The sequence below is a fragment of the Antedon bifida genome, chromosome 10, assembly GCF_963402885.1.
Source record: "Antedon bifida chromosome 10, ecAntBifi1.1, whole genome shotgun sequence".
Taxonomy (NCBI): domain Eukaryota; kingdom Metazoa; phylum Echinodermata; class Crinoidea; order Comatulida; family Antedonidae; genus Antedon; species Antedon bifida.
In genome coordinates, this window is record NC_136235.1 from 13,066,219 (window position 1) to 13,093,111 (window position 26,893).

General features: G+C 33.0%; 1 protein-coding gene and 2 non-coding genes across 3 annotated transcripts; all 3 read right to left on the reverse strand.

Moving 5' to 3' along the window:
• Positions 1 to 1,274: 1,274 nt before the first annotated feature.
• On the reverse strand, positions 1,275 to 26,759 carry LOC144854146 (T-complex protein 1 subunit gamma-like). The gene is made up of 15 exons (XM_078712041.1): positions 26,641 to 26,759; positions 26,495 to 26,556; positions 25,774 to 25,824; positions 22,272 to 22,334; positions 19,952 to 20,048; positions 18,836 to 18,953; positions 18,200 to 18,280; positions 16,915 to 17,020; positions 16,112 to 16,261; positions 15,347 to 15,479; positions 13,615 to 13,696; positions 8,094 to 8,192; positions 7,323 to 7,509; positions 6,560 to 6,832; positions 1,275 to 3,644 (listed from the first exon to the last, which is right to left on the reverse strand). Exons 1-15 carry the CDS (start codon positions 26,672 to 26,674, stop codon positions 3,543 to 3,545), a joined length of 1,638 nt encoding a protein of 545 aa, XP_078568167.1. The 5' UTR covers positions 26,675 to 26,759; the 3' UTR covers positions 1,275 to 3,542.
• On the reverse strand, positions 17,185 to 17,434 carry LOC144854919 (small nucleolar RNA SNORA53). Its single transcript, XR_013614730.1, has one exon. It is a non-coding gene; the product is annotated as a small nucleolar RNA SNORA53 (small nucleolar RNA).
• LOC144854922 (small nucleolar RNA SNORA53) lies at positions 19,114 to 19,363 on the reverse strand. Its single transcript, XR_013614731.1, has one exon. It is a non-coding gene; the product is annotated as a small nucleolar RNA SNORA53 (small nucleolar RNA).
• Positions 26,760 to 26,893: the final 134 nt, after the last annotated feature.

Consider the following 26,893-nt stretch of genomic DNA (forward strand, 5'->3'; position numbering starts at 1 on the left):
ATCCATCAAACGAGGAAATGAGATATATTGACTCAAGTGAAAAAGAGCTTATTATAATGTTAGACCGGGATTATTAACTAGGTTTAGAAAACCAGGCCATGTTAAGCAATGAATAGATTATGTGAATTTAGATATTATAGGGAACTTGAGACATAGACATACTGTAATCGTTGGTTGTCACTGGACTTCAAGAATCCACTGAAACTGTGTTGAAGAATCCAGTGAGGAAGCACGTGACGTAACTTCCTAAACCTTGGTTCCCACTAGGACGTAACGCAACGACAGCAATTTAAAGCTTGGTTCCCACTAGCGACGCAACGTAACGCAACGTAAGAAAATGCCTTTCCAATAATTGCGTGAAATCAAACTTGCGATGTTTGCAGCACTATTGCGTCGTCGGTTCCCACCTGTGATTACGCAATACATCACTTTGCGTCAATACGTCGCTGCGTTGCGTTCTAGTGGGAATCATGCTTAACCAATCACAACTCGCTTGCGTTGCGCTTACGTCCCTGCGTTGAGTCATAGTGTGACCAAAGCTTTAGTCCCAGGTGGCTGCAAATCCGTACTATCTGAGTTCAATGGTTTTTATATATTTTTTCAACAAACTCCCTTCTCCAATGATTAATTTATTTGTTTAAAATCATGGTCACAATTCCGAGAAATATTGTACATACACTTCAAGTAACTGTTCTCTTTGTAAAGCTCTGTCTACACTACCAAACTTTATGTGACAAAACAATGTGATGTGCCAATACATGGACACGATGACGTCATATCATTACCATATTTGGGTACCTCACACTTTTTTTGTCGAACTGGTTTGATAGTGTGGACAGAGCTTAAGATTAACAAGTTCTTCTCATTTTATTTACGTTTCTGGACCTTTTTTATGGAACCAATTAGATTCTAGTTTTGTCAACTCTCCATCTTTGTCAAATTTCCAAAAACTTAAAAAAGTACCTTTTATCATTTTATATGAATTAGATTTTTCCTTATAAATGATGTCATGACAATGTTTAGGCCTATATTTTATATACATATTTTTGTGTTTTGTCAATGGCTTTTACGTGACAAGTTTCTTCTTCTTGTAAAATCCACAATTAATGGTATTTTTTTATTGATATATTTCGTTGTTTTTTTCTATGCACCATTAATAGAAATAAATGTTTATGAAATGAAAATATATTCAGGATCTACATCTAGTTATTAGATTTTCATTTGACCCAACTCTCACTCTCTGCGTCTACCTAGATGTAAAATAAAACACAAAATCAGTTTTCTGGCATCCGGACAAGAGCCAGTTTATTTGGCTAGACAAGAGTATATTATCACTACATACAGCAAACATCACAATACAAATAGAACCGTAAACCGCTTTTGCACATGCGCAATGTGTGCTTTCAAATGAGTTTTCAAAAAATGCATATACAACAATACAGATAGTATTTTTTAACATAGTCAATCATTTTAAACACTAGTAAACAATTGAGGAAAATGCTGATTGCGGAAAAAAGCAATATTGACTTTTGTTGTTTTTTCCGGTATTCTAATTAATACATATCTTAATTATCGTATCTTAATTGAGCATTTGTTTAATAAAGTCAACAACGATTTACAGAAAAAAAACCCTGCTTGCCAGCATTACAGCAATAGCCTAAAGCGTGGTTCCCATTAGGACGCAACGCAACGACGTATTGACGCAAAGTGATGTATTGCGTAATCACAAGTGGGAACCGACAACGCAACAGTGCTGCAAACATCGCAGGTTTGATTTCACGCAGACGGGGGCAAACACAATGATTGGAAGGGCACTTTCTTACGTTGCATAGATTGTGTTACGTTGCTAGTGGGAACCACGCTTAATGAGGAAAAATATGATATACGCTGAACATTAATGTAATTTAACAACCCTTATGTTGTTTCCTTTACAGGACAAATCTGTGTTTGCACATAATAATTGGGTCTTAAAAACAGGTGCCATTATCTATTGGAAATGTACGCTAGTTAGGGATCGTGTCAAAATGATTCTACTGCACTTACTACAGTAACTACATTTTTTACTGTAATAATTTAGTTTGTTTTAATGTAAGTTTATGAAGCATTCACTACAATAAACAGTGTGTATACTAAATAATTGCATAAATCAAACGAAATGTCATTACTGCAGTAACCAATGTAGTTACTGCAGTAACTACATTTGTTCACTGCAATAACTTTTGATTTTAATTTGTTTCAATGCAAAAGTTATGAAGCAGTTCCAATAAACAGTGTGTATGATTATCCCCAAAAAAGTAGATAAATAATTAAATATGCCTGTTAAAAAGAAAACAAAATGTCACTGCAGTAAAATGATTATATTAAATAAAAAATGAAAATCCTTTTATATTAAGCTCTGTCTACACTATCAAACTTTATGTGATAAAAAATGTGATGTTCCCATATATGGACATGATGAGTCATATCACTGCCATATTTGGGCACATCACACTTTTGTTGTCAAACTAGTTTGATAGTGTAGACAGAGCTTTAGGTATAAAGAATGCATTTTTTTGGAATTATGAAATGAAGGACAAATACAAAAAAAAAAATAATTAGATTAACTATTGCATTAAGTGCAAACTAAACTAAATATTTAATTCATATGTACTTTTAAATGCAATAATTTAATTCAATTATCTATATTTTGCTCTTCCATTATTGATTAAATACATACATTGCACCAGCTGCTTTCAAATGCACTATTATGTTTTGTGCCTCATTAGAAAAACAACAATAATCGGTTTGCATTATCTGCGTCGTCTCTAAACACTTTAGATTGTTGACAGCTTCGATGAAGGACATTCAGCCAGTTTTAACATTGTGATGCTGCAATCATACTCAAAACATTAACATACTCCGCAGGTTGAAGAATTCTTCTGACTATACCTTACGAAAGGCATTCAAAGATCAATACCCATTTATTAAGCACATTTAATTTCAGAGTCATATATAAAACTCTATTTCAGTTCAAACTAGTTTATACAAAAAAACGAAAAAACAACAAACAAAAAACATACAAAACAATGCAAAAATGGTGAAAAATAGATCAAGATAAGTTGCATCAAAGATATTTAAACTTTAAGGCCTTGTCTACACTATCAAACTTTATGTGACAAAAAATGTGATGTGCCCATATATGGACATGATGATGTCATATCGCTACCATATTTGGTCACATCACAGTTCTTTTGTCAAACTAGTTTGATAGTGTAGACAGAGCTTTAGATTTACCAATAATCCTGTGCGTGTGAAATGTTATTAAATACTTGGATTTCATATTTTGTTGGATGCAAAATTATGGAACAATATGCAAAATAGGAACAAGAAACAATTATTATTTGAGATGGAATTAACTATTTAACATATTTTTGGTTTACAGTTAACATATCCAACCTGGATATTATCAGCATATTTATATCTTCTGCTAGAATGTAACCCTCTATACGCAGCTATAGCAAGCAGCTATCAGTCAATGTAACAAAGATATTCAGGTACTCCTCCTAGCCTTCGGTTGTTGGTGCTACGGAACCTGCACCTTCCCGGTCACCAGCTTTTTTGGTTCCTGAAACAATGTCGTCAATTCTAAGCAGCAACATAGCAGTCTTTAAAAAGAAATCATTTTAAATAATTTGCACAAAATTTGTAAATATAGATTCAACTCATAAACATTCATTATTTAAATACCGGTAAAGAATAAACATATTTGGGTTATAGTTTAAATTTATTTTTTGTTTATACTGGGTAGCCTCTTCAGTAAAAAGATTTTTCTCATAGTGTGCCCAGTACACAAAATTAAAAATAAAGAAAAACAATTTCAAAGATAAAAACACCAACGTCGCAACAAACCTATCTATTGCCAACACTCCAAAATAATCATAGCTTTGCAGAGGTGATGATATTTATGTAGGATAGATATCATAGAATAAATTAGCAAATTTCTAAATTTAGATAGGATACATTATCAACACAATCAGATTGCCATCAAATACTATTTCTGTTAATTATACAGGCAGTCTCAACCACAGTTCATGAATTCACCAAGCAAAAGGGTAGTATACTATAGTAGCATTAATATATATCAGAAACAGATTAAATGTTTCTCATGACGTGCTTACATATAATGAAATGATGTCATTAAAACATAAACCAAACTTATATATTCACAAAATTGAGTTTTTAAATAAAATTCACGTTGTTGAAAAATTATGGGATGGGGTGGGGTAGGGAGGGATGGGGTGGGGTAGGGATGGGGTGGGGTAGGGAGAGATGGGAGTAGGGTAGGGGAGATGGGATGGGGTGGGATAAGGAGAGATGGGGGTTGGCCAGAGCTGGCTCCTGAGCAAACTCTGGATCTTCCTCTGCTAAAGATGGACAAATATGTTACAGCGAAAGTTCTTTGACCTATGACTTTGCCTTTATGAAATTAAATATTTACATTTTGGATTCATAAAGACAAAGAAGTGCATTCAACCCTGATATATATTAATATTTTATGAATTTTAATTTTATACAATATAATTATATAGTTATAAAAAAACACGACACAATAGAAGAATGTATACTGTGCACATTGGAATATCATCCCTGAATTTATAATTATTTAGTTGGTTGTACAATCCGAATATACAGTGTCCATAACCAGTTAAACTATTGTAACCAAATGCTACCAAATATCAACTGATAATTTATTGATTTTTTTTTCCAGTTAAGCCATTTTATTTCGTTGCAAAACGCTTTCTACAAAATAACACAAAATATTCGCAGAACAAGTAGTTACGAAGAAGTCTAATTGGCAATGGATTACTTTTGACACGAATTGCTGTGACCTCCGCTAGGGTAGCGAGGTCACAGTGTTTAAGAGCGCGAGTCTGTCTGCAAATCGTTCAAGTGATATAATATGCATGAATGCTAGCTGAAGGATTGATTGCACTGTTTCTCGTTACATTGTTAACAGCTGTTCAGAGAGTTGTGATGAATTGGCTATATCTATGCGATGTGTGTTGTAGTGTTAGGCAACATTATCCTCTCTGCATTTGATACATTGTATATGTATGCCATACCATGAATATAATTACTGCATATAATATAACATGTTTAACTTAACCCTTGCATACATTGCATTATTTTCCTGAAATTTTAGATGTATATCATAATTCCTGAATATTACACACAACATGTTTAACTTAACCGGTAACTCTTAAATAAATGACATTATGGTCCTGAAAACAACAATTATATTTATATATTATACAAATTAAATCTAAAATTGCTTAATTTGTTTTATTCCCGTTTATTTGTGACGGCCTATTCTCTATTAAAAGGCACATGCTCTCTGTAGTGCATAGACTTACATCTGAATTTGTGCATGTGATTGTTTGGTTGAGGTCACATTTGCGTGGCGCTACGTACGCGCCATTACGTGAAAACCTATGACTGTTTATAACTTTTTAATTAATTGAGATTTTTCAACGAAACTTGACACACAACTATAATTTACATTAAGGGCCAACTTCCTGGAACATAAAAATGGTGTGTTCAACAAGGAGTTACGAGCGCACACGCATTTGAAAATTAAAAATGCGCAAAAATGATTTTTCAGTTTATGTTTAGGCCATTTTGAAAATGTTAAAATCTCACAATTGCTTTCACGTTGCGCAGGCGTCTTTTGTGCGCCCCGCACATACTTAATTAGAAAGATCATATTGATTTCTGTTCTTTGGGGTATAGTAAATAGGCATTATAAGTATAAAACAAATATGTTTGTTACAATATAACGACACCAGACAAAAGGTTGATTGAGGTTGAGACATCAATATACATACTAATTGAAAGATATACCATGACACACATAAGCAGCTACTGATATAATATGCTCTCAATTTTTGTAGATTTGTTTAAAATTTTTTTGATCTATCTAACATGTTTCAAAAGACCACGAATTTGAGGGGGAGGGGAGAAGGATTTTACATCTGCATAATTACAGTATATAACTGACTGAAACTGGGGGAGGGGAAGAAAGGAGGATTTTACACTCGCATGATACTGGGGGGTGGGAAAAGTAGGATGTCACACCTGCATAATTACATTAAATGAATGATACATTAGGGGGGTGGGGGGGGGGGGGTTTCATTGCATCAGTACAATATAAATGATTGATGCTAGGAGGTAGGGTAAGTGAGGAGGGCTTTATACATGCATCAGCAATAAACAATGTCATCTATATAGTATTAAACAAGAATAGAAGACAAGAAATATGTGCGTCATTGCACAGACATATTGTATTAAAGCATGATCAACCAAGTCTGAAGAGGAATGACGCAATCGGATCAACATTAATAGCTACTGTATATATAAATCAAGTCAGTTTTGCACAATAAGTTCTATGGAAATTGTTTGTTTCATCCACAGTAGACTCCTATTAATGGAGTGCCTGAAGGAGCAGACAAAGTGTCCCCTAAATGGGGGACAGTTAAAAGATAAATGGCACAATCAAAAAAGACCTTGAAACAGTACTAACCTCAATAGCTGTCTTAAAAGTCTGGGCTTTAACAGCATATGGGTCCCAAACGCCATATTCGTTCATGTCAACAATTGTTCCCTTTTCTCCATCAATTCCCCAAGTAGTGTTACCTTCCTTGGCATGCTTCGCCCTCAGAGCTGTCAATGTACGGATCGTGTTGCTACCGCAGTTCTGGATTAGGGTTCGTGGAATCACCTCTAAAGCTGAGCTCACTGCACGATAAGGCCACTGCTGAACACCTGTTATTGCTTTTGCCTTTTCGCTAAGAGCCTAACAAACAAAAATATCATTCTTTTAAGAATATAAAATATATGCCCATGATAAAACAGTAGACCCATACATGTATTATTAGCGCTACAGACAACTTCTATCCAAGGGACAACCCTATTAAGGGGGTACATTGCTGAAACCCAAAGTTGTCCCCATATATATTTCTATACTATAGTCTTTTTATTATGGATGTTCCCTGAATGGAGCTTAGTTGCAATGTTGTGTTGTAACATATACAGTCCAACAGCTTTGGGCTAGCCAAATACTATGTCTAGTTTTCAGGAAAGTCTGGTATTTTCCGGATAAGTCTGGTATTCGGAATGTGTTTTTAATGGTAAAAAGGAATTTGGGACCTTTTGGTCGGCAATAAAAGTCTGGTATTGGGAGATTTTCTGGTTTTCATAGAGTCTGGTATTGGGTGATAGTATTCCCTGAATAGGAAGGTCCCAACGGAGTGGTGTAATAACTTTATTTGTAAGAGTCTACTTACATATGACACAGCCATTTCAACAGCGCCACCACCAGGGACAAGATATGGTTCATGAACAACATTACGAGCAACATTCATTGCATCCTGGAGGTTTCTTTCCACTTCATTTAGTATGTCTTTACTGGCACCTCTTAACATGATTGTACATGCCTTTGGGTTCTTGCACTCGGTTATAAAGGTAAAGTACCTGAACACAAACATTTTATACATTAATTAATATCAATACAAATATATACACAAAAACTTTCCATCCAACTTAACAACAAATGAAGAAGATATTACATTCAAGACCAAACAAAAATGTTATAACTATAAGTACTATGTACATTTCCAAACAATTTAACCACGAAACAAAATCTGTTACCTAATCTTTATTTTTGTAAGAAACCATTTCTTATTTTAAGACATAATATGAACTATATTTAATAAAAAATGGATACAAATAGTTCTATCCTAGCTGTAAATTTGGTAAAAGTATTGGTATAAATGTCAGGCTACTGGGTTGTGGGTTCAAATCCCAAGTAAATGTGCTACATTCAGTAGGATAAATAAATGCAAAGCTAGTTGTAAAGCTCTGTCTACACTATCAAACATTATGACAAAAAAATGTGATGTGCTCATATATGGACACGATGATGTCATATCACTACCACACTTTGTTTGTCAAACTAGTTTGATAGTGTAGACAGGGCTTAATAGTTAGTTGATCACATTTTGGTCCTCAAGATAAAAACACAAGAGTATTGTCATACTAATAATATAAGTACTTACTCATCTCCTATTTTGGTAATTTCAAAAAGACCAGCTCCGGTACCTACATCTTCTTCCCTCAGTTCGTCAGTACGATTGGCAATTGTTGCTCCACATGCTCTGTAGAAATAAAAAATGAAAAACAAATGATTCAATTTAAGTAGTTTATGTCAGCTGCTGCTTTGTCAAATTTCGATAGTTTTTCCAACTTTCATTAAGTCCTTGATGGACACCAAGGTGATGTCATAAATGCTGATGTCATAAAATACCTGACTAACTGAACTTTCGACAGCAGAGTAGAATTTGAATAAACTTTTTGATAAAAAAAAATCATCATCAGTGCAATAAATAAAATCTTGAACATTCTAGTTATATATACACTTTTATAGAGTTGGGAAAACTCTTGAAAAAAAACCCGTCAAACAGCAACTAAAGCATTCAGCGTTTTCTCCAAAATATTAAAGTGATTAAATCAGAAGAAACCTAGTGTATAACTTTAGAATCATAAAGTCTTTTATGCAAATTATAATGATGCAGGCTTATAATTATATGGGGACCCTATTATACAGTGGCTTGGGCGATACATGTATCATTATTTAGGGAATCTACTCCAAATTTTTGGGTGGGATTATACCACATGCTGCATGGGTTTATCCTAGGGTGGATGAGGTGATAACCCTAAGGTTGACGGATTAATTTACCAAATAGTGCAATATTAATATTATAAAGACAGGTCAAATGGTTTGTGTAAAATTATAAATTTGCTTTTGGTTGCATAATATATTCATATAAATATTTATTTAATTCTTCCTATACAAATTCCCAGTATGTCTAGAACAAACGCTAATAATAAATCATGAATATTTCATTATGTAATTTGATCTGGCTTAGCCAACGGTCAGTTACGGCCATTAAATAACGGGTCACTAACGGCCATTTACTGCTTGTTATTCACATCATGTCTGACGTAGTGTTATTGGCAAAAGACCTATTTTTAATACTCAATCTTGCCATTTAGAAAGAACTAGAAATCACTTAATTCATTTTATCAATTTGAAACTGTTATCAATTTATCTCAACCAGAAGAATTTTTATGTAAATTGATTTGCTAACTGTATGTATATCTTCAGTTGGTTTATTCACATCAATTCAAACGAAACTAAATTTCAATTTTCATGATAATGAACCGAGCAATCAATTATCAGAAGAAAAAAAAATTGATACTGATAATCAATTTACCTCAACAAGAAAAAAATTATGCAGATTTAGTAACTGAAATTTTGCATAAATATTGACAATGAAGAATAAAAAAAAAATGTTTTAAACGAATAAATAAAAACCAAAATTTAAATGGAAAAAAAAATACTGTATAAAATATATCATGCTCAACTATAATCGCACCCACTACTGTAAAACCAGAAACTCTCGCGAATTAGTTACATCGGCCATTTTCGCGACATAAAACTTTCGCGAATTTGAAAATAAAGTACTGTAATAAATACTGATAACAATATCGTGAATGCGCGACCTTTGTGTTATAAAGACACTGATACATAAGCTACTGTATACAGTATTAGACCTACAGTACGTTCTGAAAATTATTCGCTGCATGAAACTTTCGCAAATCTTGCGAATGATTGAAATTCGCAAAAGTTTCATTCCGTGAAAGTTTCTGGTTTTGCTTAATTCAGACACATCAGTAATTCCATACTATGCAATCCTAGTATAATCTCACTTCCTAATTTTCAACAAATTTTTTATTTGGATTTGTTGATGCACAGGAGCCTTGTCAAGATCATTCATCTGCTAAATTTTGTTTTCTTTTTAAACCTGTTTATTTATTTATTAATTTCACTCCAAACCAACAGCGAATCATTGCCACAGGCTAGTTAAGATCTTAATAAAAACTACTTTAGATAAAAAAATATAAGAAAAAATACAGAAAAACAAGATGACATCGAACATAGAAAAAATGATATTACAGGTTAACTAAGTGATGTAAAATAATAGAACGGAAAGAAGTGATGCCATTATAAAAAATATCAATATTGGTGTTATTACTTAGGGAATTATATTGTGAAGAAAGTCTAAATCTACTAAACGGAACATTAAAAGTTATTATAAGTTTATATGATTTTTTTTTTTTTCTTTTCTCTTTCTTTTTTACTGTTAATAAGTCAGTAGAATTTGTGCTGCTTGATATTATGTAATTGTGAACCGTTATTAAAGATGTATTGTTCCTTGAAACACAAAAAAATGGTCAAAATATTCTAAATTTAAATTGGCCATATCAAAGTAATATTAAAGTTATTCACTTTAAGTCGAAAATTCAAGCCAAAAGCAACAAGTTTACGTAATTAACAGGTAAATTAGTTTGATTAAATTTCGTCTGGAAAATCGTCGCGAGCGAAAGTAAACAAAGATTTCAAACCATGAGTACGCATTATGCATGATGCTAATTAGGATTGTTTACAACTCGTCACGGTTGAGAAGGTATTTTCACACAGATCGTGAGGAAGTTTTATGATTATGCATACAGAGTAGCCAAACAAGCGCATTTCATTATGGGATATGTTTTGATCTAAAACTTTGACTGGAAGTTGTTAACAAAAAAACGTCTGTATTTCAGTTAAATAATTTTTTTTTCGACAAATTTTTGGTGATAGTTAATAACTATTATGATACTTCAAAATGACCCACCTTTTTTCGAAATCTGTTATTTTTTATTTTTTGGGAATTAGTCAAAGGGACAATACATCTTTAACTTTTTGTACCTGTATATATATATATGTATTGTAATTCAATTCAATCCAATCAATTCACTTTTATTTCAGAACAAAGTCCATATCATAACACATAACAATATTCTAATAAATAAATGTAAGTAAGTAAAAAATCTATACCACATGTCGCATATAATAATGCCGCCGGAAAACCGTCGGTTTTCAACTGGAGTGAAATAACATTATAATGGCTATACTGATGACTTTATCTTGTAAACATTTTGTATGGGTCGAACCTCTTGTTACGAGAGTGTTCCTCCGTTTTAAAGGAGAGTAACCAATAATATTATTATTATTATACAATTATAAACGCACTCGTTATTGCAGTGACTGCTTTATAAACAATGGTTGAACACATGTAGTTACTGCAGTAAGTGAAGTAGAATAATGTTAACATGGTCTTCCCTTACAGACTAATGAAATAACATTGTGAAAATGGAATTAAAATCTCGGTGATGTTAATACAAAGAATTAATTATAAATAGTCTAAAATATTTTATACAGGAAACATTACAAATAAGATAACAATTAACATATAAATAATTAATTAATATAAAAAGATCTATTTTTAAAGATGTATTGTGATTTTACCCCTGAAAAAAAATGTTTTAATTGTTGTTGTTGAATATGCCATTTTAATGTCACATAATAGTTAATCCACTTTGAACAAAAATGGAATCGAAAAAAAAAACTATTTAAAAAAACTAATTTAAAGCAAAAAATAGTCAAATTGGCTGCCAGCCAATGGGTTTTTGGTGGAATTTTACCATTTATCTTGTCATTTTATATAAGAAAATATTTTTTTTCCCGTTTTTTTTAATGGAAGGGATTAACTTTATTAAAACTACAAAACAACATATTCAAAATCTGATTTAATTAATCTTCATTTTTCATGTTTTTGAGGGACAATACATCTTTAAAGGACTTCGTTGATTTACCATTATTGATAAAAACAATTCTTAAAATGTTCTATATAAAGCATACAATTAGATAGAATTCGTGGGTTGAGCTATTTTAAGTCACAACATGATGACTGCATTGCTTTTTTTATCTCAAGAAAAACGAATATATTATAATAGTAACATTGCACTGATGAAGGGCTAGTGTTGCCCGAAAGCTCTTTGCTAATTTTTGGCTGTTTTACTTTATCGTTTTGATTTAGCTTTTCGCTTTTTTTTTTGTATCTCCATTGAGATCCAGCCACTGATACCCACAGCATTGTCATTTTTTCAGTAATTTGCCTTTGGATTTATAACAGTAACATTGTTACATAAAAAAATATTTATATTACAAACTAAAAGATTTTTTTTATAAATACTTAAATTTTTATTTTCATTTCCGTTTATCCACCTTATTACACAAACAGTATCATGTCTAGAGACACTAAACAGCATGTAGTAGCACATCTTCTAACAGCAACCATCATCATATGGGGTATTGTATAGAGTCTCTTGATACTATACAGTAGCCTTTAAAAACAAGTTCTGCCAGCCAGTTGTTTGGCAAACTATGGGCCGTGAAATATTTTAAAATGTTTAAACAGTTTTTTGACTAATTTACTTTACCAGATCGAATTGAATAGCAAGGCTCAAAATACACTCTGGCAAACAGGCAATTTGCTAGTAGATTTTTCATAATATTCAGTTAAAAATAAACTAATAATTTGTTTGCTGGTTGTAAGTTTTTGTACATTTGAACACAATTTTATTTATATCAGTCATAGTAAACTTTATTTGTCCATCATAAAAATAGCAGAAATGTGTTTAGAAAACTAGAAGAATGAAACAAATGTCTTCATTAATTAAATAGATTATTTATTCCATTATCCATGATATTTTTAATCAGCTTGATTGATTGGCATGATGACGTTATTGTAGTTGAAACTGTGAAAATTGTATTTGAAGATTTATGTTAAATCCTGTTACACATAAAGGCTAGACAATGACGATCACTACAAATGTTAATACAATATTTTTTGCCGAGTATTGTATTTGCTTTATTTTTTAGCACGACAGAGTCCACAATTTGTAAGTTATCGTCCTGATTTTGTGGGTGTTAATAGGTATATACTTACAGAACATGCCTATTGACTTTCAGGTAAATTGATCTATTGGTCATGTCACTCCGAATAATGTTTTTCCTGATATATTTTGCCAAGTACTTCACTCAGTTTCTGAGTGTTTTCTTTTTTTTTGTTGATTTGTTTTTATGGTCTTTGTATTTTTGGCTTCCTACATAGATTTTCTTCCAACATTTTCTTCCCGAGTGTATCCTAGCCATTTGATTGGTTAATTTTGTCACATTTAAAAAATTGTATTTTATTTATTTCAATACCATTCACAAAGAACAAGCACAGAAAAATTTGTTTAAAAAGTATTTTTTTATGGTTCCTGTGATAGAACTCTATTCCTAAAGGGATCCGGAGCGGTCAGTATTATTAGGATTTTCAAATGAGGCTCTCCACAGACCGAAGGCAGCTAGTAGCGCCTACCCAGATGAACGACAGGGGCTGATACACTGGGTCCTCAAGCCAGATGTATACTAGTTGTAAGCCCTGTGAAGACTTGTACTACCGGATCTCTGCCTTGAACGGTCGGCCACTCGCTCTGAGCATACCAGTATATGTTGTTAGGTGAATAAGGTGGGTATGCCAAGTGCGAGCCATGGGTAGGTGAGAAAGCAATTCCCAAGAATCTTATTCTCTAACAATCAATAAACCAAAGACTTTGTGATGAACAAAATATAAATTTTAAAATTACCTGGCAATTCTGTTGTTGTCCGATTTCCTTACACGTCTAATGGCGGAGATTCCAGCCTTAATCAAGAAATGCTGAGCCAAATCTGTAAGAAAATAAATCAAAAGATTATCAGGTGACCACAAAAGCTATGGGTAGGTGGAAAGACCTTTAAACGGAATTCTATTTACAAATACAACAAATATAAATAGGTTTATTCATGAAATCATAATGTGAAAATAATAATGAATATATATACATTTTATCTGTCAAATGAAATATTTAAGAGCATGAAGATTAATGAACAAATGAAGATTACTATAAAAAGATTTTGAATAGGTCATTTCGCAGTTTTGATTAAAGTTTTTCACTTCCGTAGAAAATCAAATAAAAAAATTGTTTTCACTTATAAAAAGACAAAATATCTCATTGAAAACCCATTGACTATGTTTTTTCTTCAGGTAAATAACTTGTTTCTCAATTTTTGGTCAAAGTGAATTAAACTAAAGTGACATAAAAATGGCATATTCAACAAAAACAATTATCTTATTTTTTTCTTTTTATCTGTAAGAACAGCTATGCTAAGGAATAATCTACCCAGTGTTAAAAAAAAATACTCAGAAATACTTCAATACAAATTAATAATAAAAGAGCAATATTTATTTCTAAAGGACTTGGTTGATTTAGCATTATAAAAACATTTCTTAAAATGTTCTATATAAAGCATAGAGTAACTAGAATTCGTAGGATGAGCTGTTTTAAAAGTCACATAACAGTAACACGATGACAGCGTTACAGATTATTTCAAAGAAAAACAATTAACATCAAACACCCATGTTGACGGTTAACAGCTGAATAAGCATCTTGAATTAACACATAATATGGAATAAACACGTAATGCTATATGAATCCAATATCTAATACTCAAAAAACATTCATCGGTTTACATAAACTGTTGCGATTTACACACAAAATACCAACAGATTATGAATCATAAAATTCCTAACTATTTAATTTCCTAACCTACTTTACTATTAACCTTCACTTTAAAGGTGGGCGCAAAAGTTAAAAATATACCACATACAAATAACATTGAATGTGCAGTCTTTTATTCTTGTAAAAATTGAACTGCATTGATTTAAGTTAAAAAGGTAAAAGACATGATACCAAAAATGATAAAACAAGAACAATCATTGTTTGTTTGTTTATTTTATTTGATTTCCACAAATAATACATAATAAATTTCTTTATAAATAATTAGTTAAGTATAAATGTGGATGGTGGTTAAAATAAGTTAACAAAATAAAAAAAAATTAGGCCTACATTGAGGTTATAGTACAATAATTAATAAGATAAAATAGATAAATGAAATAAATAAGTAAATAAATAAATAAATAAAAGGTAGAGTTGTTTATAACACAAATCTTCTTCGGTGGCTGTATGTCATATATCATTAAAATACATATATAAGCAAACAAATTGAAATATTACAATAACAACAAAAGCCCTGTTAACAATTGCATGAATGTCCTAGACCACTATGAATGCAATGCATGTAAATGTGGGGATCAAGTATGGCATGGGAGGGGTACGTTTTTGGTGGGGTAATGGGGTATTGTAATGGGATGGGATGGATGACTACATTTGGAAACCACTCTACACAGGGTGAAGAAGGGGTGTAACTGTGCAGGCTCTACATTGGGTATCTTTGCTATACTAAGTGTATAAAATAATATATGTATAAATAACAATTTACCTGAAATTCCTTTCTCTGTAAAAACCAAGTCAGGTTTCAATGCAATCACCTCATTACATATCTTCTCAATATACTCTTCTTCCAATTGCAAGATTTGATTGAAATCGGTCTCGCTACTCAGCTCGATATTGGTCTGAAAAAAGGTATAGGATGCAACATATTAAAACAAAATTTGTTACAGTTTGACAAAAAAAGTGTGATGTGCCCAAATATGGTTGTGATATGACATCATCATGTCCATATATGGGCACATCACATTTTTGTCACATAAAGTTTGATAGTGTAGACAGAGCTTCAGTAGTACAGTGAGCTGCTGAAGCTAGGGTGCATTTAAATGACATTCTTTTATACAGTTATTCTGTTCATAAATTTATGATTTCTTTGATATACTACACTTCAAATGCAATTTCTGAAAGGTATGTATTGCCTAAATTACCAGAAAGGTAGTAATATTATTTCATGAAATAGCCTAGGCCTATGCACAATTATCATGTTACTACAGTAACAACTATTTCCTCAGATGAATCTAACCCTATCCATCAGCGGTTCATATGCGGCCTACATGTATGGACGCTAGGCTAGTCATCTGGAAGTAGTGGGGTCATACTACCAGACCATTACGTCCTGTCAATGTACCAAGTACACAGTGAAATTATATCAGAATATGAAAAAACTGTGACCAAAAAACTTAGCTTCATGACACAAAGCATGGCAGTAAGAAAAGCCACACTTTGTGGATCACTAATGACAAATGAGTTTACATACCTGTGATTCTCCTTTCTTAAATTCTAAATTGCAATCAAGAAGTACGATTCGTGGATTTTGAATTTTTCTTTTCATCTTCGGATGGACTACATCTTTGTTAAGCATCACACCTGTTAGAAGTTTGGAATCTTCAATAATACCACCTGGAATCTATAAGAATATGTAAATTTAAATATTTTGAAATGTTTTTCTAACAGAAAAACAAATACATTTAGCAATCATTTTACACAACATTTTTTCTTCAAAAAAGTTTTCTAAAGCCTTGTCTACACTATCAAACTTTATGTGTCAAAAAAAATGTGGTGTGCCAATACATGGACATGTCACTACCACATTTGGGAATATCACTACCATATTTGGGCACATCACACTTGTTTGATAGTGTAGACAGAGCTTTAGGAATTTTAGATTACAGAGGGCAGCAGAGAACTTGTGGATTAAAGAAAGAATAGCAAGCACTAGATTATTTAAAAAAAAATGAATGACTTTTTTGGAGGAGGGGATAAACAGAGGACCAAAATATCTTCACATTGAGGGTGTGTGACGCTGTGTGTTGGACATTGGCCTGATGAAGAAATTGGTACCTAGTAAGGTCAAAACACAACATTTATTGCAGCATGTTTTCATACGTGTTTGATCCAAACATGACCGGGGTACTAATATGAAGCACTTAGACGCTTTGTTTATTAAGTGCTATATAAGAACCAGTATTTACTACTACTACTTTGCTCATAATACCAACATAATCATTTTACATGAAAACAATTGTGAGTGCGAGATTTGAAAGAAAAGAGCATCAATACCTTTTCTACTTTCGCGTAACGTTTGATGTCTATTTCTTTAAAGCCATTCTCTTCAACCATCACTGTCTTGACGGCCTTCAGTGCTATACTGCATGCTAATGCACCCCTAAAACAAGAACACATCATTCAGTGAAACAACAACATCTATTTTGGCTTTCAATTATTCTCACTTCTGCTTAGTGTGGGAATACATATACATTTCCAATGAATTTTTCCAATAAATAAATAAAACAATAAAAATAAATTTATTAAATCTTTACAAATTGAATGGATGTCCCCATTACTGGAGTGCTCATTGTGGAAATGACATTCAACTGTGTGATAACACACAGTCAAACGCTGCACAATGATCAATGGTTCCAGCAATGGAGGTATATTACTGTTACACACTAATGACTCAAGCACTTCCGATTGAACAACATGAGTGTTGCTGGACACAAGAGCAAGGACAGGCATCAGTTTAAAACTCATGGTCTGGCCTTGTTCTACAAGCCCCAGAAGTGGATCTAAGGAGTGTGTTGTTACGATAATCAAAAACTTCTATGTAATGACAGTACAGTCAGGGGAAAATGGCAAAAGGCTTTCTCCTTTTAGGAGTTTTATGTGGTTAAGTTATCAGATAGTCTATATTGTTTTGAAAACTCTGTAACATGACCACAGTGGTGATTTTGCCATTTCCCCTCTAACTGTTGTATACATGGGCAGATTGACAGTTTGTGGAGGAATATCATTTCCCTCTGTCTTCGATCTGAAACAAAAGCCGTCACTGTATATATTTTTTTTAAATTTTCATATACATAATTTAGTAAATACACGTTAATTTAAACTTCAAAATATACAAATCGGTTCTTGCATTTCAGGGTAGTAAAGGAAAAACAATAGCATCAGGTCTCGGTTTTTAGTAGAACCCTCCTTTGGAACACTCTATCGAGAGGACAGGTTTTTGGTGAAACAAATGAGGAGAAAAATATATTTTTAAGACAACTTCATTTTATTAAGAGACCACTTTCGTGTGAAACAGATGAGGAGAAATATATGTTTTAACACTACAGCCAGGGCAAGGGAACACTTTCTTTTGTAACACATGAGAAATATATATTTTAACACTACAGCCAACCGATATTAAGGGAACAATTTTGGGTCCAAAAGATATCCCCTTAATAGAGGTTCTACTGTATGTATATAATGACACACTCAATTGTACTAAAGTTACGGACGTAACCAAATGGGTAATCATACCCTGAAGGTAGACGAGAATGAATTACCGATTTATCATCAAACTTACCATTTGTTGACGAATTTAGTTCCTACGGCACTCTGGATTATTTTCAGCATCTCCTCATCATTGTTGATATCAATCTTTTTGCTAAAAAAACCAAACCAATTTGATCAATGTGAATTAAATCCTGTATGCATTTTTATCATTGTTAGAACAAATATAGCTCAATACAGAACATTAACAAAACATTTAAAAATAAATATTTACAATTATTATTTTTTCAAAGTAACTTAGATCATTAAAAGATTCATTTAATATGTAAACATTTAATAAAGAGAATCTATTTTTATCCAGACATATTTAGACAGCTTAGGTAATGGATTACCTACTAATATATAAATCGACAGACTTTAACAACACAAAATTATAATGTTCAATTATCTGAATGATCTCTCTAGGCCCTAGGCAAACTGGAATTTGCATAGAGATGGAATGCACAGATAAAATGTCTACACTATCAAACTTTATGTGACAAAAAAATGTGATGTGCATGATTATGTCATAACACTACCATATTTGGGTATATCACTACTACCATATTTGGGAATATCACTACTACCATATTTGGGCACGTCACACCTTTTTCTTGTCAAACTAGTTTGATAGTGCAGACAGCGCTTAAGAGAGCTGTTAGTAACTTACGATTGTTCCTTCATTATCTTTAGCATGTCTTCCATAGCCAGCTTGTAGGCATCAATGATTAGCGTTGGATGCATCTTCTGAGTCAGGAATGGCTCAGCCACTGCCATCATTTCACCGGCTAAAAATAAGTAAAATTAAGGTAACACAATATTATGTATTATGCTAAAATACAACAATACATGTGCCTCATAAACTACACATTGAAATGAACTAGCAATAAAAAATATTTTTTTACTGCAAAAAACTATAGAATAATATTGGCATGGTGCCAAGAAACAGTTGTCCCCATTACTGGAGTGCTCATTGTGGAAATGACATTCAACTGTGTGATAACACACAGTCAAACGCTGCACAATGATCAATGGTTCCAGCTATGGAGGTATGTTACTGTTACACACTAATGACTCAAGCACTTCCGATCGAACAACACGAGTGTTGCTGGACACAAGAGCAAGGACAGGCATCAGTTTAACACTCATTGTCTGGCCTTGTTCTACAAGCCCCAGAAGTGGATCTAAGGAGTGTGTTGTTACCAGGCCTTGTCTTTTAAGGCGAGTAAGTGCGATCACTCACCTAACACACTCCTAAACTGCCCTTGAGGAGTGCAATTTACAACACGCCTTAATTTGGTAAACTTCTACACATGAAAATACAAACAGCACACCTACAGCACCCCTGAATGTATTGAGGAGTGCAATTTGTAGCACACCTATGATTTTCAAAAGACAAGGCCTGTGTTACGATAGAAAACTTCCTTTTAATGACAGTACAGTCAGGGGGAAAATAGCAAAAGGCTTCCTATATCTATATTGTTTTCTAAAATGACCAGTTCTGAATTTGCCATTTTCCCCTTACTGAGTAGACGAAAGATGAACACTAAATCCACCAGTCCCAATAATGAATGGAACGGTGTACACTGGCCATATACGTGAACATAGATTAATCTTTTTTACTGTCTCCTCCTGCCTACCATCCCAAAAGGAAATCTTCAGTCTATTTAAGACATTTCAATAGTTATGGTTTACAAAGGCTTTTAAACCATAAGATGGATTGAAATGACACTTTACACACATGTACACGGATCCTGTTGAGGTTTGGCTATGTTAAAATGCATACCTAAAATGATAACCGATGTTGTGCCATCTCCAACTTCCTCGTCTTGTGTCCGACTAATTTCAATCATGGATTTTGCAGCCGGATGTTGAACAGTTATCTGAACGGTAAAATTTAGAAATTGTTTTTTAAACATAGAAGTTGGATTAGGTTTAGTGTTTCTCTCTACCTACGCTCGCGCTAACCGCTCGCCAATTCGCCAATGGCGACTGGAGTCTCCATTTGGCGAAAATAATTATTGCCTCGTTCGCCAAATAGGCGAAAATACATTCCAAGCCTAGGCCTGTAGCCTGGTCGGCGTGACTTCTTATTGGAGCGAGAATTCGCCACACGCACACACTCGGGTACACTTTTTACCACCACAGCATTTTATGTGAAGACGTCACGATCACAGTGTTCATTTTTTTAGTTCTGTTTAAACATGCGCAGAGCGTGCCTCGATGACGTTTTAATGACACACAGTTAATGTGATTGGTTCGTGGCCGGCCGACGTCGACGTGATGATGAGCGAATAAAAGGGGAAGTCCCTATTCTTCGACGTAGAAAATGAACTTCGAGAAGAAAATGTAAACAGAAACATGTGGACGAATACTTCCGTAAACGAGGCTGTTCTGTTATTTAAAATAGGGAATTTTAAATTTAACAAAGTAATTACCTCAATAGTATAATGTTAACATGTTTAATTTTATTTCCCTTTCGATTATTCTAACCGAAAGTTGTGCTTTAAATTGAATAGCTAAGAAACAGCGTATACTACAAACCGCGTTTCGGCCGCCTACATAGAATGGGTTACGGCCGCTGCATAGCAAATTCAAAGCTTCTTAAATTTCTGCGGTACATTTGTTCCTAACGTACTTGTTTTATATAATAGATTGATAAATATTCCACTTATTAAATATTTAATAAATCGGTAAAATTGACGTTTCGAAGCAAATATTCCATGATGAGAGGCGACATTTTTCGACATGCCTCGTGTGCGGCGAAGACTAGTTCAGAAAATGGAACAGTCCACTGCGGGGGTTATTCAATCATTAATTAACGCGCTAATACATGCATACCATGCACATTGCCTGGGCGACAGTAATTTAGTAATAAGCGGAGAACTGAACCCCCGTAAGGAAAATGGTAAACACTGATATTTATGGTAGGGATTATTTTTTTCAGTGGTTGGTCTTGTTGGCTTCTTCGCACGAGGTCCACGCAAAGTCAAATAAAACGATGTGGTTTATCAAACAGAAATATAAATTAGCTTTAATTCAATACTACATTAGCCAGATTTTGATAATGAGAAAGACTCAAAAATTCAATTTTTATCGTTAAAATTGACATGGCGGATGTACATAATAATAATAACCGATTTACGTATCAAAATAAAAAGTATTTAAAGCCTGATAACATGCAACAAAAATTACTCCACCACCTATTATGGACCTCGTGCGATCGGGTGCGAAAATGGGTAGGTGTTTTCCAAAGTTATTTTTAGCGCGCGGATTTCGGCTCGCCGGCTTTTGTACCTCATTTTTAACTCGCGTTTTCTATTAAAATATTTAATAAACATAGATTAAAAATATATAAAAATAATCCCTTAAACAAGATCTTTCCAGGCATATAATTTTTATTCTCATGGGTACATAAGAAATAGTATATTTTTAACTTCAAAGACACGTCACTTTTTGAAATTTCACGAACGTGTTAAAATCGCGGTAACGAAAATCAGCTTCATTGGGATACCTAATAATAATATAAATGTAGGCCTAAAAGAAGTAAAATAACAAACAAATACATGCATTATTTATTTAATAAACATTTTTGCGAATTTTTATGTTTTTTAAAATTTGGCTAAAGGATTTTCAATTTGGCTAATGTTTTTCAAAACCTTTCGCCATTTTGGCGAACGAAAATTTGACCTTAGCGCGAGCGTAGTCTACATGTCTCTCTACACATGTTCCAAAACCTACTGTCTGACTACTCTGTCAGATAATGAAAATTAATACTAATGAAAAATCTATTTTGTACTACTGGTAGAGTCTATAATAAAGATACAAAATACTGTATATCCTCTGGTATAATCCCACCCCCCATGAACACAAAATTGGGCCGACTTTTGGGGGCGGGACTACTGGGGGAAATGATTGGTCAAAACATTTCTTGTAAAATCTCATCTGAACTAGCTAGAGAGAGGCCTACACCCAGACCAAAAGTTAACACTGGGACTATGCCCGGTGATATGTCTGTTTGTGAAATCAGACATAAAGTAGGGGATGGGATTAAACCCGAAGTGGGATTATACCCCAGGATATACGGTAATTGTAAAATATGTTACCTCTCTTAAGATGGCGTTACCATCATTTGTCATCACTATACCACCCATAGGATCCATCAACATCTAGAAAATACAAATAAAATCAATATATATTTTCTATTATATTTATTACAAAATATACATTTCAAAAAGTAATCAAAACTTTCTCCATTTTTTAAACTGTAATATAGAAAAAGTTTAATATAGAAAAAACACAATGTAAATTGTATGAATATTCAAGCAAACAAGACAAAAACTTGAAATGGGCTATTTCCTGTATGAATTACTGTACTAAATTCGAAGAGAGAGCTATGCAAGAAGTATGAACCTCATCCGTTGACAGTGTTGAGTTTCCATTTAAAAAGGTTAGAACTTGACACCATTTCAAAATTTTACTTGATTATTACTAGTTGCAGTATACTCAATATATATATATAAGCACACCTAAAACATTTGATCTGCATATAAGGCCACACCCAAATTCTAACTAAATGTAAGCCTACCTGTCCCAAACTCTAACTGAATATAAGCCCACCCAAAAGGTGAACTGGATATAAACCACACCAAAATTTGATGTGGATATAAAACTCTGTCTACACTATCAAATTAGTTTGACAAAAAAAAAGTGATGTGCCCAAATATGGTAGTGATATGGCCAAATATGGTAGTGATGGCATCATCATGTCCATATGGGCACATCATAGTTTTTTGTCACATAAGGTTTGATTTTTTTTTCTCTTTTGTGGGAGCAACCCACTTTTATTGCAATGATAAACAATATGGTAAAGGTTACAGTATATATGTCTATCTATATATTTATCAATGAATATTTAAATGATGTTACACAGACTGAGGTTAAAAGATTACTAAAGTATTTTGATATTGTGTTGAAATCTAGATAAAACAAATATGTATACAGAGAAAATTTATATTACAGAGCTAAAACGATATAAAGATTGACATAAGGTTTGATAGTATAGAGAGAGTTGAATAAAAAGCACACACCCATTAAACTATAAAATAGTCCATGTTTGGTTATCATGGCGCCCCTTAAGCAATTCATTCATTTGAATTAATTGGGGAACGTCAAACTACCCTCCACATGGATGACATTCAAATAAAACACACTGAATAACCGACATGAATATTAATTAAAGCCAATAAACCAATCAATGAGGCATCAATATACTGCAGGTCGGTGTTATTCAACAGATATAATTTCTTACTTGTTGTATAATGATGTTTGTACATCGGAGCACGTTGTTTTAAGGGTAAGTAGCCTTTTATTTGCTGGTGGTACGATTGTTTGATTAGACTGTGAATGTCGTCGTATATTTTGACATATCTGATTTGTGGCTTGGACTGCACATGGAATTCACTATGAAATCCAAGATATACATTGGCAAGGAGCTCTAATTCATTTTCAATGTTGGGAAGGGACACAGGGAATTTAAGAGATAAAAACCTAAAACAGAGTTGCTGAAAGGTCATAGGGATCAGACATTGGACTGGCAAAAACTTAAAAAACGTGATCATAACATTGTCGTAACTTAGTAATAATACCTGTTGAAAAAATACACCATGCATTTACATACTTATTCTTTTTAGTTTTTTGATATGCCATGATGCAACATATTAGCGCTTGAAAAATAGCCATTTTACTTGTGCACCTCGATATGGTTGTTTTTAGGAAAATTCTTTTTTTTTTTTAAATTCATTTACTGGAAGGTCAAAATTTACTGTAATAGCCAACCTGCTGTAGAATCACCTAGCCATCCTCTCACTCAGCCTAGTTAACCATATCGCTATGGTAGTACACAAGCATTTATTATGAATTTTTAGCCTTTAAAGATGTATTGTCCCCCAAAAACACAAAACATGAAGATTAATTAAATCAGACTTTCAATATGTTATTTAGTAGTTTTAATACAATTTTTATAAAATAACACAATGGTTAAATTCAACCAAAAATCCATTGGCTAGCAGCCAATTTGACCATTTTTGTTAAATTTTGTTTAGATCAAATTTTTGGTCAAAGTGGATTAACTTTTTTGTGACATTAAAATGGCATATTCAACAACAACAAAATTTAAACATTATTTTTCAGGGGACAATTTCAGACAATACATCTTTAATACAATTCTCCAAAGAATATAAAATTTATCTTAAATAATGTTATTTCTTTATATAGGTGTACCATATTCATAATAACAAGGTATACTGAAGTACAGTAGTCTGTTGAGTAGTTATATTGAAAACAGCCCAATCAAGACACGGTTTGAAATTGCACTTATTCAAGTTGCAAAAACTAATATTATAATTTTGACATTTATTTGTATTGGATTACTTACCCAAAACCAGTCATCATTGACTGTTTGAGTAAAAATTAGAGACAAATTTTATTCTAAGATGTCGTCATGCCTGACAGGATGCATAGCGAGTGAACAAGTTATGAAGAGTGAACAATATAAAACAGGTAAACTATTTGCAAAATTTTAAATAGACCATCACTCGGAAATATATACTCTAACATTATAATATTCTTTTTTTATACCGAAATTGGAATTGCAATTCAGAGGTATGCAGAAAATAGTGTCAGTAGTGTAGTATATAGAAAATGCTACACAATTATTAGAACAGTACAGCTCAACTAGTTTGACAACAAAAAGTGTGATAAGCCCAAATATGGTAGTGATATGACATCATGTCCATATATGGGCACATCACAGTTTGTTGTCACATAAAGTATGTGTAGACAGAGCTTAATAATTCATAAATCAAAATAATCTTTACTATGTCCTATAAAAGCAATTCTTAGAAAATCAGAAGTTTGACTACAGTAATTTTATAATATCTTATCCCTTGCAATTGCATTACCACAGGCTTGTAAAAGTGAAATATTGGAAGAATTTATGAAAGAATTGCTATTTAAGCTAGAGCACCCAAAAAATTGTGACTACTAAATAAAAGAAATGGTATAACGAAACTAGTCACAGCTTGTGATCATACAACCTTAAATAATGTTATAAATGCTGTAACCATTGTACCGTAATATATTTGTTTAAATAAATCGACACATGTTTGTGCAAACAGCAATCTTTTTTAAAGAAACTAAATGAGTTGTTGTACTCTGGACCCAACAAGATCCACTAAATACAGTTCTCATCTGAAAACAGATTGGCCCCGGGGATGGGGTAGTGTGCACCAAACAGGGAGGTGCAGCAGACACTTCAAGACATAAGGCACTTGCGCAACATGTTTTACTGAAAAATAGGACTCCTCTAATGATGGGTTTAGCATCCAGTATAGCTAAAATACCTGCTAAAATTGTGCGATAAATCATGACATGGAATGAGCCAGGGGCTTATACTACCAATTTCACCCGTCATTTCCCGCGCTTGTGCTACCAAATCCTCGAAAATATACCCCATAAATGCTTCACCTCCCCGTACTTTCCCACACTTGTGCTACCAGGCCCACGAAAATATACCCCGTAAATGAAATGAAAAAAAAATCTTCTGACCTTCATCATGGACCTTGGTCCAAGACATGTTCGGATGACATCAGCAATGGCCTGCAATTAAAAAGAAATTTATATTAAAAACTAAACTACAAATGAATCATTTAATTAAAAAATATGGTTTAATGTATATCAAAGAATAGAGGGAAAATAAGATAAAACAAATAAATAACATTGTAGTATATATAGTAAAATGCACATCAATTGTACATCTATCGGAGTCAAATGCATTTGAAATGCAGTTAAAAAGTTATTTGTCTGACACACCCTACAATAAAGACATCATGACCCACCCAACCAAAAAACTCAATAATTAACAATTAATGTAATGTTGATCACACACAATTTAAAAAATGTACAGAACCTGGATATGTATAACTAAATAAAATCAGTTTCTTGAAAAAGATAATAAATAAAACTTGGGATCAAATATGGGACGAACTGACTTTTTTTTTTTTTGGATTCACGTCGTCGGTATTTCAATAAATCGTTCTCATTCATGAAAATCGGGATGGAAATTAACAAATTTGTAAATAAAATCATAATGCAACTATAAATTATTAAATAGTGATTGGTTATCATTATGCGTCGATTAAATTCAACTAGGCCTATGCGTAGAAGTGTACATTTTTTAAATAATTAAAATGGAATCTTCCAGAACAAATCGTCCTAGGCCTCTATCATCATCGACTTAGCAACAGAAAAAAGGCAGCATGATACACACCTTCGCCGCACCGACATTTCCAAGCTGAACCTTTCGGCCACTTTCACGCTTCGTGTTTTGATCTGAAAAATATAGAAAGTAAAATAACAAATTGATTATATTATATGTGACTTATAAATTATATACATATATAGTCAAATACATACTTAATACAACAATTGGGGCACCGCCTCGCATCATTTTGAAGAATGTTTTTAATCAAGTTAACCACACAATTTCATCGGCTAAAACACGCTGTTTCTATCGGTGTTGTCCAGACGTCTTCACAGCATTTTTTTTTGCACATGTCTCAATATGACGACCAGAGCCAACGACTACGTTTTTGTAGGTCCTAATATGATTCCCCCTCTCACTCCATGCTCATATTCCTTTTGACACATTTTAATGATTATTTAATCA